General features: G+C 39.7%; 1 protein-coding gene across 4 annotated transcripts in view; it reads right to left on the bottom strand.

The window, feature by feature from the left end:
- The window catches only part of UPF3 (Smg-4/UPF3 family protein), a 53,235-nt gene extending 35,278 nt beyond the window's left edge, over positions 1-17,957 (bottom strand). For all 4 annotated transcript variants that reach the window (XM_010248458.3, XM_010248460.3, XM_010248459.3 and 1 more), the window contains exons 1-5: positions 17,517-17,957; positions 16,799-16,905; positions 15,842-15,937; positions 15,605-15,703; positions 15,373-15,452 (exon numbers count right to left, since the gene is read on the bottom strand). In XM_010248458.3, coding sequence (XP_010246760.1) covers positions 15,373-15,452; positions 15,605-15,703; positions 15,842-15,937; positions 16,799-16,905; positions 17,517-17,656 — 522 coding nt within the window. In that variant the 5' untranslated portion in view covers positions 17,657-17,957. The remainder of the gene's footprint in view (positions 1-15,372; positions 15,453-15,604; positions 15,704-15,841; positions 15,938-16,798; positions 16,906-17,516) is intronic.
- Between the last annotated feature and the right edge of the window lie 417 nt (positions 17,958-18,374).

The raw sequence follows: 18,374 nt of genomic DNA, 5'->3' as shown, positions 1-18,374 counted from the left end.
AAATGAAACAGATAATGAACTGGCTGAGTGGATTTGGCAGCTAATAATTGAGTTGCTAGAGGAATTAAAAAAGAAATAGGTATATGGAAAGATGGAGGCCATGGAAGTACTGGATGGTGAGAGATCAGAGGACAAGCCAGAGTCAAAGGATGGAGGGGATGACGAAAGAGAATGGAAGAAGAATTAGATCAAATCAGAGTTTTAAAAGCGCAAGGCACAAAAAAAAAGCACAAGGGGCAATTTGCAATGGGGCAAAAATACAAAAAATTCAAGAAATGCCAAAAAAATAAGAAAAGGCAAAAATGCAAAAACAAAATATTAAAAAATAACTAATCATAATATAAATAAAAATATAAGCTTAATTTCAAAATAAATATTTTCAAAAACCTATTATCTAAAATTAAAATATTTTTAAGCATATAAAACATTTTTAAGCATGTAAAGCCCACAATTTATTTTTTTCCTCAATAATCAATTGCATTACTTTTTTTTTAGCAAAGGTAATGTATATTAATATTAATCAATAGGTCCTTTGTACAATGAGAAGCTGTACAAAAAAAAACAAACCAGAAGGACCTTAAAAAAAGGTCATCCTAAAAATAGTACAAGCAGATGTATTATCTAAAATTAAAATACATAAGCATATAATGTTAAGTGCATTCAAATGAAAATGTAAAAATAAAATTAAACATATAAAACATTTTTAAGCATGTAAAGCCCACAATTTATTTTTTTCCTCAATTGCATTATTTTTTTTGAGCAAAGGTAATGTATATTAGTATTAATCAATAAGTCCTTTGTACAATGAGAAGCTGTACAAAAAACAAACCAGAAGGACCTTAAAAAAAGGCCATCCTCAAAAAGTACAATCAAATGTATTATCAAAAATTAAAATACATAAGCATATACTGTAAAGTGCATTCAAATGAAAATTTAAAAATAAAGTTAAACATATAAAACATTTTTTAAGCAAGTAAAGCCTACAATTTATTTTTTTCCTCAATTGCATTACTTTTTTTTTTAGCAAAGGTAATGTATATTAGTATTAATCAATAGGTCCTTTGTACAATGAGAAGCTGTACAAAAAACAAACCAGAAGGACCTTAATAAAAAGGCCATCCTCAAAAAAGTACAATCAGATGTATCATCTTTAAAATCTGTACAAATAGACAACCAACTTCTAACAAACTCTATGGCCATGTTGACCTCGGCTTCAGAGGAGACTTGCCAAAGGAATGGAGGACGAGCAAACCTTCCCTTTCTTTTTTTTTTATCAGCAAACCTTTCCTTTCTTTGTCATCCCTAGTACATGCCATGCCTCCAAGCATGCTTTAACTGAGGCAGGCATGCACCAACTTATCATCAGAATCTTTGTAAAGTAGCTCCTAGACAAACTTGCAGTGTAAAAACAGATGATTAACTGATTCCGTCCCCACACTAAAGGCTGCACCTCAGGTCATTGCAGATAAATCCTCTCCTTACCAGCATCTCTTTGGAAAGACATTTCTCCAAAGCAGCCACCCATACAAAAAATTTAACTTTTAAGGTGCCACTGTCCCCTTCAATTGCATTACTTCAAATAGCTAATGTGATGTAAAACATCTTGCATTCTTGATTCTACAAACCACCTAGGCCCCTCAAAGCAAGCCCAAACAAATCCATGTTAGGGTTTTAAATTCTTAATCCTTACACAAAAATAAATGATTTTATAAAGTAAATTGCCATTGAAGAAGATATTTTACTAGGATGATGAATGAACAGCATTATAAAATCATTTATTTTTGTATAAGGATTAAGAATTTAAAACCCTAACATGGATTTGTTTGGGCTTACCTCGAGGAGCTTGGTTGGGGGCCCATTAGGTTCCAAAAAGAACAAAAGGTGCAAAAAATTAAGAAGGTGCACGCTTGGGATAAAGCGCAAGGCACAGCAGGCACACGCCTAGGCACACTAGGCCTGCACCTTTTGAAAGTGCTGCACCTAGGACCTAGGTGAGGTGCATACCTTAAAATGCGCCTTGCCTGAGCGCCTAGGCGTGCCTTTTAAATCACTGGATCAAATTGATAAAATTGCAGATAAATTGGAAGTCGAAATTAGAAATGTTGAGTTGAGAGTCTACTGCAGGAAGAGTGGAGAAAAGGAAGAAGAGTAAGTTAGAGAGTCAAAATTAAAGAAGTTCTTAGGAAGGAGAAACCAGGAATCATTAGAGGAACTACTAAGGAGATTCATAGTATCAGTTAAGCTCAAGAATGTTGAAGATAGATATAACTCAGTGCTGACAAATGTTGGACCTACTAACTATGGGGAAAGGAATGGGTTGTAAGAAAACAGGAAAAGCTCTATGCAACAAGGGGATTTTTTTGTTTTTTATCAATAACCAGAAATTTTCATTAATTATGGAAAAAGATACAAAGAAGCACCTCGGAGAGAGACAAACTCTCTTAGCTCTCTCCAAGATAACAGAAGATTACATAAATTACATAACAGCCCAGAAAAGTTGATTCTTTCCCACCCCTTGCTTTTCCGAGGCATCAGCAAAAGAATTTACACTCCTTTTAACCAACTGCAACTTGATCTCTATATTTTGTCTTAAACACTTGAACTTCCTTCTTTCATTGACAAAGTTCCACACTTCCACCAACCAATCTCTTCTCTTCAAAGCCAGTTTACAACCAACTTTGAATCCCCTTTGATGATCAATCTTTTGATGTTCAGCTCCTTCACCTTTTGGATCCCTTCCGATTACAGACATTACTTCTACCCTCAATGAGTCTCCCACGTCTATTGGCCCCAAGTAGAGAGCAATAATTCTTCCCTCCTCATTCCGAAAAGCACCTCCAATACCTAAAGGGCCCTAATTCCCCTCACTACTACCATCAAAATTCAACTTAATAAACCCACAAGGAGGTGGGAACCAAACCAGCCTGATAACAGCTTTTGAAAGAGAAGAATCAGCCACCTCCTTCCACTTCTTAAGCAAATCATTTGTGGAAATATCACCACAGCTACTCAAAGACTATACCAAATGGATCAGTCAGAAAAATTCTTTGATTCCTTTCTTCCCATATTGTCCAGCAACTGCTGCCCTTGTACACCTCACAGAATTCGCTCCCTTCTCTTCCTCCAATTGACAAATGAAGAATCGAAAAAGCCTTGTACATTTGGCAAGGGGTTCCACCTGCACCCAAATAAAGAGAAAAACCATGCAATAAGGGGCTTATGGGATGGTCTTTGAGTAGCTTTGGTGGGAAGGACCAACCCAAGAGGATTTCCCAAGGAAAGGAGGAGTGGGACTGGGAAAGGGCAGGATCTAGGAGTTTGAAAAAAAGAAGAGACAGAGTAAGTACGAGAAGAGAAAGGGATCCAAAATTCTCTCGTCTTTCCCAGAAAAAGGAATGAAGGCAGGGTTGATATTTTGCAGGAAACCAGCAAGATCATTTCCCAGCCAGTCAAATCTCTCCTAAAACCCAGATTCCAAGAAAGATTACCATTTCCATGGACAGCCAAGTCAGCAATGGTTTTATTTTTGAATAAAGACAGACTATAAGGCGAGGATAAGTGGGGCAAAAAGGGGTCCCTCCCCACCACAAATCTTCCCAGAATTTCACCCTGTTTCTACATTGGGGATCAACACTAATAATTGAGAATGTAGGCAAGACAGACATGATGGCTTTCCAAGGGCTCCTCAGGATGAGATTCCTAGAGATACTTTGAGTTCTAATAACCAAATGCTACAATGAATTGTTCTCGATGGGGAACCCCCTGCCCTTTGGTTAGTGTTGTTCTCTTATACCTTGTTAATATAAGATATTCTTCCTCAAACAACATTTGTTTCCTAATCATAAAAGAAAAGGAACTACAACTAAAATTACAAAACCAATTTCTTTATATATGGGCCAAGAATTTAGGACCCTAACATCAACTTGTTTAGGCTTGCCAAGGAGCTTGGTTGGGGATCCAGAGACAAACGCCCTCCCAGCCACTTAACTTGAAAAGGCACACTATTGGACCAACTGGCCAAGGCACACACCCGAGCTGAGGTGCAAGGCGCACCACGCATGCACCTTTTCTAAGGGGCTTGCCATTGCTTTTTTCTTGTCCTCATCATCACTAACCTTGGATAGATCCATCTAACAAGCCTTCAACTAATGATGCAATCCAAAGCTTGTGTTAGATCCCTTTGTAGAATAGCTCAATCAATCTTGGTTTGTGCTTGATTGCTCCTCCTTTCACTATTATTTATGCCATCCTAAGGTTTTAAGGGTTAACAACCCTTTGTCTGCTTTCCAAATAGCACTTGCATAGGTCTCCTATAGTCATGAAAGTCAATTTGTTCCACAGATTGAAAGGCATCCCTCCAAATCCCTAATGCAACTGTGTCAAGAAAAGAGTGATTTAAGACCAAACTCAAGTTTGAGACCCATCAAAGATCATAATTGATGTAAGCGCATGTGGCAAGGACCCAGATTGCGTCACGTGGCATCAGCCAGATCAGATCATGTCTGTTCATCTCTAACTACCTCCAACCACTCCATGGCAAGGTCAAGTATAAAAGGGGGTGCCCAGCTCAAGGTAAATCCATCTTGCTCACTCTTGCTCTCTTGCATTCCTGCTCTAGAGTGACCTCATCTGAGCCCTCGTCTCAAGCCTGGTCCAACACCTCTCCAAGCACTTGACTAACTTGACCGTCAAAGTCTCTGCCCCTAGGATAACACTCGGGGCCTCTGTCGTGTGCTCCTCTCCTACTCTCGGGTTGGACTCATTGGCCTCGGACACAAGCAAAGTTACCTTGTTGCCCTCGGCCCCATCCTTGGCAGCAACAATAATCAAACCCCATGGCAAGTTGATAGTTGATGCTTCCAAATTCTTCAGAGATTCCACTAGGAATAGGAGAGTTTTGTTATTCTCAAAGGGTTTCATCAAAGATAATATGTCAACAGATAATAGGTCAACAAATCCTCCAAATTTCCCATATTAAAATCAACATATCAAAGTGCAAGTGTGCAACTTTTTTGGGGATTCACCTATAACATCATGAGAAATGTGTAGTAGTTTCCGGTTGTGAGGTCAAAACATGGCCTCTAAAATACTTAAGCTTACTGTTAGAAAAATAAAAAATTCTTTTTGGAAGGCAATCATTGAAAGATTTTCAAAAAACCGTCTATGGTTGATTAGAGAGATTCTTCTTTTGGTGGTGAGGTTATACCTTTCCTCTTCTCTGGTTGGTGAAATTTTAACCAGGGGATTGGAATCTAGCAGTGAGACCAATTATAATTTTACTTCCTTTATTCATTATGATCGCTCAAACATTGAAGCAAACTCTTTGTTTTAGGAAATGAATAGTCCTATCCCACAAGTAAAGATGAAAAGGTGGAGAAGGGAAGGTGCTCTGAAAAAAGGTTGTAGTGGATGTGAGGAAATCTGAGAAAATGGAAGAAAGGATGAAAGTTTTACATGCAAGTTTAGTAGAAAGGGTAGTAGGAGGAGAAGTGGAGGTTAAAGATTTTGAGACTTGGGCAATGTTAGAATGGGGAAGAGAGAAGGTGATGGGAGTGAGGGAAATGCATACAGGTGTCTTGCTGCTCATGTTCCACAGCAGACAGTTCGCAGAGTGGGTGCTGGAAGCTGAACAAACAAAAGTGAAGGAGTTTGACTTAAGACTGGATTGGTGGTTCCCGGCGGTTGGAGAGTTAAATAAGGTAAGAGCGAAGCACATGGCATGGATTGGAGTTGTTGGAATTCCTCTACATGCTTGGAGTATCGTCACGTTTGAAGAAATTGCTACTTCCTGTGCACATGGTAGAAATTGGATATATGGCTAGGATCGGATCCTAGCCGAGGTCAAAAACATAACTGATATTCCAGAAAAAATTGGTTCTGGACTACACAAGAGAAAGTTATGAGTTAAGACTAATAGTTGAAGGGCTGATGGTTCTTTTCAGGGGATGAGGAGGCCGTGGTGGACAGGAGATCATCCGGAGAAAAGGGAGTGGAAGGAGATGGATTGGGGTAATGGAAGACAAAGGGGGTATCAGTTGCAGAGCAGGGGAAGAGCCAAAGAAGGAAGGGGAGTCAAAAGGTTGCAGGGAGGAAAAGAGGATGAGCTAGCTTCACTTGTCAAAAGGGGAGTACAGGTGGATAGAGGGAAATAGAAACTTTCGGGTGAGAAGACAAGTGTCAGGTAAGGTGAGTGAACCAAAGGGAGTTCAAGATTCGGGAGTAGGGGTGAACATGGAGGAGTTGGGGAACAGGCAACAACTAGTTGGGCTGCTCAAAAGAATGGGGTGGGGCCCACTAGCTTAAGAAGTTGTCGGTTGAGTTCAAAAGAAGAATTATTATAGTGGAAAACATGGCCTCAATTCCAAATCAAAGCAGGATAGAGGTTCCTGACATTGAACCTGTCCATCTTCATTCAAAGGCCTCGTCGCAGTCCAATCGAAGAATCGTAGCATGGAAAAGAGGAAGAGCTCAGTGGGGGAGGTTATACCCACTAAAATAACTGCAACGACTAGTGAGAAAGGAAAGTCTTCTGAGGCAGCTACTGGGAATTCTCAAAGTCCCATTGCACAATCGATTGATGAGGTAAGACAGATAACTCTATGCCTTCTTTCAACTTCATCTTCTCTGCCTTCCCCATCTCTTTTCTCTGGGTGAGGGTGATTTGAACATTGGAGGAGATTGTGAGGGGTCGAACATAGAAGTACAGGAGGTGAGGGGAACTGGTTTAAAAAGGAAAAGACTGTGTGGGAAAAATAGTAGAACTTACAACAGAAGGAAAAGAACTAAGAAAAGTAAGGAATGAGAGGCGAAGAAAGGGTGCAAAAGGGCTGGGGAAGAAGGAAAAAATCCAGGAATCAAAAGAGGAGATTGGAAAAAAGATCAACCTACAATAAGAGGAAGGGTGGATATTGATTGGCTGGTGGAGAGAGAAGTAGAGGTTGGTAAAACATTGGGTTCATTTTTTCTAAGAGGAGAAAGGGTAGTAAAGAACACTATAGAACAATTTGAGAGAAGCAGAAGGGAAGAACACATTAAAAAAGCTACCTATTGTGAAGAAGAAGGGGTGGATATCGATAGGCTGGTGGAGAGAGAAGTAGAGGTTGGTAAAACATTGGGTTTATTTTTTCTAAGAGGAGAAAGGGTAGTAAAGAACGCTATAGAACAATTTGAGAGAAGCAAAAGGGAAGAACACATTAAAAAAGCTACCTATTGTGAAGAAGGGGTGTGGGAGGAAGGAGAAACGAAAGAAGAGGGTGTAACTAACAAAGAGCGAAGGGAGGGGTCAATAGGGGGGAAGAAAGCATTAGAAAACATGCTCCTAAAGTGGTATTATGGTAAGAAACAAAGCTGGAGGCTTTTGATTTGATACTAAAGAGTGAAATTTGGGGTTCCAATAGTGGGGAATGGGTGGAGGTGCATGCAATGGGATTCTTAGGTGGTTTGGTGGTTATTTGGGATATATGGTCCAAAAGAAGGGGCCCTTGGTGCCTGAGGAGAATTTCAACGTAGTAAGAAGAATGGGGGAGATGAAGGGGGGAAGGGATGGGAGAGAAAGTTTGGGAATGAGGAGGTTTGGAGATTTCATCAGGAGGCACAGACTACTTGATCCTCCAGTATGGCTGCAGATTTAGGCCTTGTTTGGCGTGTCTTTCCGCACCGTCTTTTGGCTGTTTACAAGTCGGGCAGACCACGCTGCAGTCTTTTTCCATTTGGTTCGTAGCAGATCTAGCCACCAAAAGTCGGTGCGCCAAAAAGACACGATAAGCCCATTTTGGGCTGATTTTGAGAAGCTCCAAATGGAACTTTTTGCATCTTTCTCGCTTTATTCTTGTGTGGAAAGACACAGAAAGACGCGTGGTAGCCAAACTAGCTTCGGGCTGCTCAGATCTACGTGCAAAAGATCAATGCATCTTTTGACTGTCAGAGCTACCAAAAAGACTTGCCAAACGGCCCCTTACTTGGACAAATGGGCAATATCTACCTAGTCTAATAAGGTTAGACAGATTTCTTTATTTTGGAGATTGGGAGGAGCATGTAGATGAAATGATACAAGAAGCTCTGTCGTTCTTTATGTCAGATCATAAGCTAGTGGTGCTCAAACAGTTTGTGGCGATTTACCAGCCCATTGAAGGGACCCAAGGAAGTTTTAAAAGGTCATGTGACCAGGCAGGTGGCGTCGATAAATGGTAAGCACAATCTTCGTCTTCTTCGTTGAGCACAATGACCCGAAAATCACGAAGAGCAAACTCCGCCAATCCTAGAATCTCTTTAGAATGGGTTGCATCAGAGAGATTAACCAGGTGTCGCCGGAAAAACAAAACCCGAGGTGTATCAAGCGAAGTGAACCAGAGGAGAGTAAGCAGTATGGTTGCTCTAAAGAGGAAGATTCCAGCGACACTGATTCAGACAACACAGTAAGCTTAGGGAGTATCGACATGAGTAGCTCGAGGAATGTTTTTGATGAAGATAGTTTGGGTACGGAGGTACTGTTTCAAGAGAATAAGGAAGAAGATGACTCACAAATAGTTGAGGAAGACTTTGTGAATTTTCTAGATCGCCCAACAAAGGTTGCGGTTCAGGTGCTGCCTGCACTCGCAAGGGAAGTCAATCCAATAGCTCAGGAAAAACAGGATATGAGGTCGGTAGGGAAAAATTCTAACACATTGATCTGTAATGTGACACCAGATGAAGGGCAGCACGGGAAAATAGTTTAACTGTTAAAGCAGACAGGGTATTGAATCCAACTGTAGACTCTCTAAGGCAAGCTCAATTGAAGGGAACAGATTTAGGCCTACCTCCTTTTGCGAGTCCCCCTCCCATGATTGATGCTCCATCAGTCCCCAACAACAAAGGTATGACTGTCCATTCAGTTTTGGTTACTAATGTGTTTTCTGTGCTTGAAACAGATACTCCAGCATCCCAAGCGGAAGTTCCAGCTGGGAGAAGAGAAGAGGGAATAGCAACTCTGAGAGTGAACCGAGAGAGGAAGAAGTGGCACCTAGAGAGAGACAGGAGTAGGAATTAAAGAGAATATGGGAGAGGATCTGCGCATTGTTGGACTACAAAGAGAAGGAGGAATTAGATAAAAGGGAGAGAGCAGCAACTTCTCAAGAGAAGGACTACTACAGAAGTTCCAATTTGGGGGGAGAGGTGGCTAAAGCTAATGCATTATTATCTAGGAAGAATGAGGGGAATAATAAAAGGAAAAAGAAAAAAAAAAGATCAGAAGTGGAAAGATTAATTTCATATATTGAGGGTGATATTGAATTTAGTGGGAGAGGGGAAAGAAGAAAGATTTTGCTGTAAGGTGGAGTCCTTTGGGAAGGGTTTGTTGAAAATAGTGTTCAATGAAGATCATCAGCTGGAATGTGAGAGGACTGGGAAGTGAAAGAAAGAGAAGGGCAATTAAAGACTTACTAAGAAGAGAGAAATCGGACATAGTGTTGATACAGGAAACCAAGTTGGCAGAATCAGATAGACGGTGGGTCAAAAGTGTATGGAAATCAAAAGGAGTTTGTTGAACTTCAACTCCTCGGGGAGCCTCTGGAGGTCTAGTAACATTATGGAGGGAGGATACTGTAGAATCAGTAGAGGAGCTAATAGGGAGATTTTCTGTCTTTAAAGGTAAGGAATGTGGGGGATGGCTTCACCTGGGTTCTAACCAATGTCTATGGGCCAAACACTTATAGAGAAAGGAATGAGATGTGGGAAGAATTGTATGGCATTTGAGGTCTATGGGAGGGTCATTGGTGTCTTGGGGGGGATTTCAATGTAATTAGGTTTTGTAATGAATCTAACAACCCCCAACGAATAGTTACAACCAGCATGAGAAAGTTTAATGAATTCATTAATACTTGTGGTCTAAAGGAGTTACCCCTCTTACAAACCAATTTTACTTGGTCTAATTTCCAAGAAAACCCACTTTGTTTGAAATTAGATAGGTTTTTCTTTAATGAAGAATGGGACAACCATTGGAGAAACTTGATGGCTAGAGCCTTACCCAGAGTCATTTCTGATCACTGCCCTATCCAGTGAAGTTCTAAAACAATAGCCTCTGGTCCACAGCCATTTAGATTTGAAAATATGTGGTTGACTCACCCGGATTTTGTGCACTTGATTGGGGATTGGTGGAAAGAAGATGTAAGAGGGGTGAAGTGGAAGGGAGTGAGATTCCACAAAAAGCTGAAAAGGTTGAGATCCAAAATCAAGGAGTGGAATAGGGAACATTTTGAAAGAATAGAGAAGCAAAAAATTAATTTGGTGTCTAGGATTGAGGAATTAGATTCCAAAGAATGATGAGTGAGCAAGAAAGGACTTTGAGAAGAAACTTAAAGAAGGATTTGGAAGAGGTTCTTCTGAGAGAAAAAATTTCTTGGAGGCAAAAGTCAAGACACAAATGGATTAAAGAAGGGGATGGAAATACAAAACTTTCCATGCGTTGGTGAATGGGAGGAGAAGAAAAGTTCGTGGCTAAGTTAGAGGTGAATGGGGAGGAAGTCACAAATCAAGATAAGATAGCAAGAATGATTGTGGAACATTTCAAATCAATCTATAGGAAACCATTGAATAATAGGCCAACATTGGAAGATTTAGAGTGGACTAGGTTATCTAAAGAACAAGTAAAGTGGCTAGAAAGGGATTTCAGTGAAGAAGAGATCAGACAAGCGATATTTTCAATGGATAGATCCAAAGCACCTGGTCCAGATGGTTTCACAATGGCTTTTTATCAGGACTATTGGGATGTGGTTAAAGAAGATCTTATTGGGGTGTTTCAGGAATTTGCAGATAAAAAAAGGTAAGCCCTGGAAGTAATGCCACTTTCTTAGCCCTAATCCCAAAGAAGATAGATGCAAAGGACCCTAAGGATTATAGGCCGATTAGTCTGGTGACAAACATCTATAAAATCCTGGCCAAAGTGTTGTCTTTAAGAATTCGAGTAGTACTACCCTCCATAATTAGTCAAGCACAAGGTGCTTTCGTGTAGGGAAGGCAAATAATAGATCAGATCCTAATAGCAAATGAGTGTGTGGAGGACATGCGAAAGTCGAGGAACCAAGGTTTTGCATGTAAGCTAGACTTAGAGAAGGCTTATGATCTTGTGGATTGGAGTTTTTTACTAGAGGTTCTTGGGTGCTATGGTTTTGGAGATACATGGTGCAATTGGGTAAAGGGTTGTATTAGCTCCTGCCATTACTCAATATTGGTGAATGGGGTGGTCAAAGATTTTTTCCTAGCTTGTAGAGGCCTTAGACAAGGTAACCCACTCTCCCCTTTCTTTTCCTTAGTTGCAGATGTCTTCAGTAGATTAATCTCTAAGACATATAGGGAAGAGGAAGTGAGTGGATGGAGGATAGGAAGGAGCAATATCCGGGTAACCCACCACAATTTGTTGACGATATCATGAAGGGGGTGACAGGCAAAAAGTGAGGAATCTCAAAGCATTACTACAACACTTTGAGAAGGTCTCCAATTTGAAGATAAACTTGGATAAGAATTGTCTGGTAAGTGTTAATATGAATGAGGGGATTATTCAGTCTGTGACAGATTGTTTAGGTTGTCCCATCTCTTCTTTGCCCTTGCAATACCTAGGTCTCCCCTCTAGGGGCTAACCCAAAAGAGAGTAGTTTATGGACCCCAGTTTTGGAGAAGTTGGAGAAAAGATTGTCTTCTTGGAAAAAGAACTACATCTCTATAGGGGGTAGAGTGACTTTATTGAAAGCTACCCTAGCAAATCTACCAGTTTATTTTTTCTCCATTTTTAGGATTCCTAATAGGGAGGCTAAGAAGTTGGAGAAAATAATATGAAATTTTCTTTGGGATCCAAAGAAGGAAAAGAAAGATCGCCTAATCAACTGGAAATAGTTTGTAGGAGTAAAGAGGAAAGGTGGCTTAGGATTAGGAAAGATACCTCTCAAGAATAAAGCTCTCTTAGGAAAATGGTTGTGGAGGTGGCCTAGAGAAAGGGAGAGGTTGTGGCCTGAAGTGATAGCTAGCATACATGGTAGACTGGAAAATGGATCGGATGCAGGTGTATCATGTCAAGCTACGTTGGGATCTCCTTGGAAAGCAATCCAGAGTATCCTCCCTCAATATCTCAACTTTGTCAGGTATGATGTCAATTCTGATATCTCTGTTTTATTTTGGGAAGACACTTGGGTGGGTACCGTTGCCCTTAAGGACCAATTCCCATCTCTCTATTCCCTTTCCCTTAACAAGGAAAAAGCTATCTCTCATTTTCTCCAATCTCCTACTTCACCCTCTTCCTTAAGTTGGGACTTTGGCTTTCAAAGAGGTTTGACGGATGATGAACTTAACAGTGTTTCAAATCTCTTGTCTCTTGGTAATGTCTTTCTGGACCCTCTTAGTTTGGATGTGAGATTATGGTCCCCTCATCCAAAAGGCTACGTCACTTGTGCTTCCTTTTTTAAATCCCTTCGCTCTTCCCTAGGGCAGTGGGGTTTTCCAACCAAGGAGATATGGTCTAGACTGGTTCCACCTAAAATTATTATTTTCGGCTAGGAGGTGTTTTATAGAAAGATTAATACCTTGGACTGCTTGCAGAAGAAAAGGCCTTCCTTGTGTTTGTCCCCTAACTGGTGTGTACTTTGCAAGGCTAGTGATGAGGATTGCTCCCACTTACTTGTATCTTGTTCCTTTTCGACTTCTATTTGGAGTTGGATTTTTTCTTTGTTTGGGAGCAGGTGGAATCTATCCACAGACTTAAGTCAGTTGTTTGATCCTTCCTTTTTTGTGTGGCCTACAAAAAAAGGAAAAATGGTGTGGAGATGTATTAGAGCAGCCGCCTTGTGGACAATCTAGGAAGAAAGGAATACAAGGGTATTCGAGGAAAAGGAAAGAAGCATTCAGGCTGTTGAGGATTGTATCTTGACTAGGGTCATTCATTGGCTAAGAACTATGGACTTATTTCTTACATTCTCCTTTGATGGTATTTGGAGAAACTGGATAGCGGTGGCTAACAGCCATACAAGGAAGGACAGGGAATCAGTAGTGTGGATGCCTCCGCCTGAAGGATGGGCAAAGCTGAACTTTGATGGAATCAGCCAAGGAAACCCAGGCCCATCGGGGATAGGAGGGGTGCTGAGAGATAAGGAGAGCAACATCTTAGCATTGTTTTCAGGCCCCGTGAGAATAGGAGACTCCAATAGAGTTGAGATTTTAGAGGCAGTACAAGGTATTCAGATTGCAGAACAATTAAGAGTTCAGCACTTGGTAGTTGAAAGAAACTCTAAGATTGTTGTGGGATAGCTGACAGACCCAGCTTCAGCTATGTGGCAACACAGAGACCTGCTAAGGAAAGTCAACTGGCTCACAAGAAACATGACTGTTACCTCTCTTTGGGTGGGAAAATCAGCAAATACCTTAGTGGATGGGTTAGCTAAGCAAGGGGCTTCAAGGGAACGTTTATTTTGGGCTGCTCTGTAATTTTATTTCTGGGTATTTCTGTTTTTTAATTTGATGTAATACTTGCTAGAAGAGGTAACAACTTGTGCCTCCTCTTGGGTCTCCTATATTGCCTCATTTCTGGATTAATAAATTATCTTCATTCATCAAAAAAAAAAAAAAAACAGTTTGTGGCAATTGCTGGCCCAACTTGTATTTGTGTTGGTTGGGTTTATTATTTTATTCAGTTAGTAATAGGTTTTCAATTAAAAAATTAGAAATTGCAACTCAACTGTCATCCAGTAGATTATTTAAACAGTTCAACAGTTGAATCATCCAGGTCAATGGTTCTTGACCAAGTCGATAGTTTTTAAGACTTCCAAGGTTTGAAGTCAACCACCTAGTTTTTCTTCCTCTAGGTGATATATAAACAGACCAACCATAACAATAGGTTTGAAAACCCTCTTAGGGTGTTGTACTATTTCTATCTCTTTTTAATAAAATATCATTCATTCATCAAACAAAATAACAGTTTTAAAAACACTGGTTGGAGAAGCAGCCAGGGATCCAGGTGTAATTTATGCACCAAAATTGTTGGACATTTTGACACTGTTGCAGGAGTCACAGGGGAAGCATGAGGATTTAGCAGAGCTTATTCTTTGATTTCAAATAATAAAGTGTCAAATGAACAAGATGAAATCGAGTTAACAAACCTCATCCATGGACTTTAAATCCCAAATTTTAATAGTCACTCTCAAAAAAATTAGCTAGGATTTTATACAAAGACCAAATAACCCATCAAAGTAAATTAGGCCACTAAGTTGCATATGCATGAAAGCAATGGGCACAACAACCAAAGCCATCCATACTTTGACTAGAATGACCAAACCAATATCTTTCATGGTCGGGAAATGCATGGATTTGGAAACTACATCACATCCAAGAGAGATACACTGCCGTCAATTTAACTTTGCCCAAGACAATAGATTTCCATTTGCACCAGGGAGCATAGATATAAATAGTTATTCTAGATGTTTATATTTGTGTCCATAAAAGAGCACATAGAACTGAAGTACAGTAATAAATGTATGGATATATTCCCAAGGATCATTTTCCCAAGGAATGAGAATGTACAAGGAACATTTTGTTGAATTCCCCAACATCTTCCACTATTGTTCATTTTGCAAGCAGCTCCTCCATTGCTTCTATCTCTTGTTTTTAATTTTTGGGCCCGCTTGGGAGGGCTGAAGCTTTAACTGAGCTGATTTGAAGAAGCTACCAAAGAAGCTTTAGTGGGAATCCATATTTCTGGCTGTAAGACAGCTATTTTGGGCTTCATGGGTTTCCCCCAAACATTGCTTATAGGCTGTCCACCTCGTAAAGCCAGAAGCTGCTAAATGGGCCTTTCGGGCTTTTCAATTTAGGTTCTGTTTGGTGCGTCTTTCCGTACAGGCTGCCGGCTGCTTAGAAGTCCGACAGCCTGTGTTTTGGTCTTTTCCTGTTTGGTTGGGAAAAGATCTAGTCGCCAAAAGATGTCACCCCGACAAGACGCACGAAGCCCGTTTTGGGCTATTTTTGGGAAGCTCCAAATAGAGACTTTCAACATTTTTCATTGCATCTTTGCGCGGAAAGACATGCGGGAATACATGCCTTAACCAACGGTATTTAGGCTGCTAAGGTCTTGATGCAAAAGCTCACACTGTCTTTTGGTTGTCAGGTCCGTCAAAAGATCTTTCAAAAAAGACTTGCCAAATGGCACCTTACTTCTTCAAAATTTTATGAATCTCTGGCTAAAGATTCAAAGAAAATCGCAATATATTCACAATGTAGAACTCTGTGTAAAAGATAAATTAAATGTGTCATCTAAATTTTTCATGTTTCTTAGTGGTCATTTGACTTCATGTATGTAATGTAAAGGCAACCAAAAGAGCTTAAAAGAGTGGGGAAAAAAGCATACTATATGTAATATACCTGCGATCCACCTTTAGCAGCTCTTTTCTGGCGAACAAAATCCATCAGAGGCGTAACTATGGGAACCTCTTTTGCAGCCCCTAGAAAAGCAATAAAACAACAAAATTAAAATAAAACCGTCATCTCAACATCTATTTATGCATTCCTATTTAGGATGGTTTATAACTCCTGATGATAGTATTCTCTAGATATCAAAAAATGTGGGCATATTTAATGTAGAAATGCAACTAACCAGCTCGTTCTGCTTCTCTTCTTTCCAATTGTACCTCTGCACTAGGAAGGTTTTCAACTGGCTTCGAAATAAGGTCAAGAAACTCCAGGTATTCAGGATCTAGTTATTCATCAAAAAACTGTTTGTCATTAAAATAAAACAGCTGACATTCATAAGCCACCATGAACATATAAACTACAAAATAGATTGAAATTTACATTAAGGGATAACCGGATAAACAGCTCAGTAAACAAATACCTTTGAATATTGTTCCCTCACGACCATCTTTCTTGGACCATGACTTCGCAACCCGTTGCGAAGGGGCATATTCTACAATAGTCTTAAACTGAGAACCTAGGGTCGAGGGTAAAAAAAAAAGGACAAGTGGTTAAAAATTGTAAACTTGCATAAAAGTTGAACTATATGGTTTTATCAAAAAGAATGGAAATCACCACCCAAGCTTTTAGGAATCACTAGATGACTCAAAGATGTTCTATTGTGACAAAGAGAAATATTTAACATAAGAGGTGGCTCTATATTCAGGACCCTTGGAGCATAGCAATACATTGAAAGCTGAACTGGTTAGTCTACTGCAGGGGTTAAGGCTTGTGAAACAACAGCGCTTCCACAATCTAGAGGTGGAAGGGGATTCCCAAGTAGTCATCTCATGGACCAGAAAAAAGCTCCCAGATTCCTTGGGTATTCCAGTACAAAGTCAGGGAGATTGTAAGCCTAACAAGGGAACTAAATGTTTCTTTAAGTGGATAAGAAGAACAGTGAATGGAATGGCAGATTTTCTGGCCAAATAAGGGGCTGTAAGATGGCAAATGTTTTGGGAAAATCTGTAATCTTTGTTGATTTGGGGTGGAACCTACACCCAGGCCTTGTAATTCCTAATTTTTCATTAAATAAAATTTCCTTTCTGCTGATCAAAAAAAATTGCAACTTGTGCAAATTACATCAACCATTTGGACCCAGTCATATTAAAGAAATAACAAAAAACAATTTCTTATAGAAGATAAGATCAGACCATAAGACCAAATTCAAATCCCATAACTTTTTGTCAACCATGTTTCACTCCTACTGCAATACAGGTTTCCCCCTCTCAAAAACAGTGGCTTAGCTTTAGTACCAATTCAAAAGCCAAATAAATAGAGAAAATGCTTTAAAAAGCAAAACCTTTAAAGCAAGGAAGAATATATTTCATTGAATTACCCTTCTCATTAACAAAAATATGGCCATCGAAGAACTCGGCGAACTCAATAACATCCTCTGGCCTCTTGAAATCAATATATGCTCGGGAATATCGCTGATGCTTCTGACTGCAAAATCATTTCAGTAACATCTGTTAAGTGCAATTTCTCTAATAAATGCTGCTTGTTTGAAAGAAAGTATAGTATTTGCATTAACTCTTTATTAATGTATTTAAATTTGTATGGATACATGTTTCTAACTTCAGGATTCTAAACAACTACCTAAGATTAAGATCAAAACCAAGTTATATATCCATGAGATAGTTTTATGATTAAAAAGCAAAGGATGGACAATGAGAACGAAATAGAGGCAAAACTAAAAATTTTTTTCTAAAATAATTATTTCCCAACTGCAAACATCGTCTTTGGCGGAAAAGCTCCAGCATAGCAAACAGAATCCAACAAAGTTGCATTACTTGAGTTCCTAGTTTAGATAGTCAGGAAAAGAACTAAAGAACTTCAACTCGGTTCTGATACAAATGATCCTTGATGATATTTCTAGCAAACAAAGGATTCTGGAAACAATGGTAGCAGAACGCAATAGACTCGACAATAAAAACGCAATTGTTAACGAGTCTAAACGAAGCTAAAGACCAGGAAACAAAGGGGAAAGCATAGTAAAACAATGGATAATCAGATTAAAAGGCAACGACAAAAGAAAGACAACGCGAAACCCTAACCTGTTCTTCCCGGAGCGGAAACAAATCCACTTGTATCGGCCGGCAAAGCGGCCATCGATTTGCTCCGTAAGCGCCGACTGCGAGAGCGTCGGAGGCAAGTGCCGCAGCACTACTTTGGTTCGATCGAACGGATCCTTCATGTGTGAAAGCTTCCGTTGGAAAACCCTCGAAATATATTGAAAGTAACTGAAATTTCTACAAATTTGACGGTTCGATTTCTAATCAGACTAATCTCCTCATGAAATTACATCTCCGTTTCAGATTCTGGCACCGATTATGATAGATTTCTGCCCTAATTTCCAGTTGGATCCGTCGACATGTAAGAGAGACACAGTCGGTATCAGTGAGAGGGAGAGGGACGAAGAGGAAAATATAACGCAAAATAATAATAAAGGGGGGAAAGGAAAATGGTGAATGTGAGAGATAGAGCAGAGATCGAGTTTGTATATACGATTGTCTTTTTCTCTCTATACGTATCTGTAGAAAACGGAGATTGTGTTACGAAAGCGCACAAATGTATGAAGCAACGCTAGCAAGGTCGTGTCGTCTGCTGCAGTTGCAATTCTAGGGATGGCAACGCGTCGGGTACCCGCGATAATTGACCTCCCGTTTCCAAACCCGCTCACCCTTTAAGTCCAAATCCGTTTCCAAATTCATTAAACCCGTCATTACGTGTCTCACCCGATTATCATTTATAAATCTGCAAAGGAATTTATTATATGTTATTATAAGTGTTCACGACAACCTTAGATGATGATACTAATAAAAATAATGTATCTAAAAGTTTTATAAAATTTATGTTTTTTTGTTTATATATTTTTTATTATTTAATTATGGTATTAATTCATTTGACTTCTA

The sequence above is a fragment of the Nelumbo nucifera genome, chromosome 5 (genome assembly GCF_055504915.1).
Source record: "Nelumbo nucifera cultivar China Antique chromosome 5, China Antique-T2T, whole genome shotgun sequence".
Classification (NCBI taxonomy): domain Eukaryota; kingdom Viridiplantae; phylum Streptophyta; class Magnoliopsida; order Proteales; family Nelumbonaceae; genus Nelumbo; species Nelumbo nucifera.
Note: the sequence above shows the minus strand (reverse complement) of the source record. Positions and strands in the feature narration are given on the sequence as shown.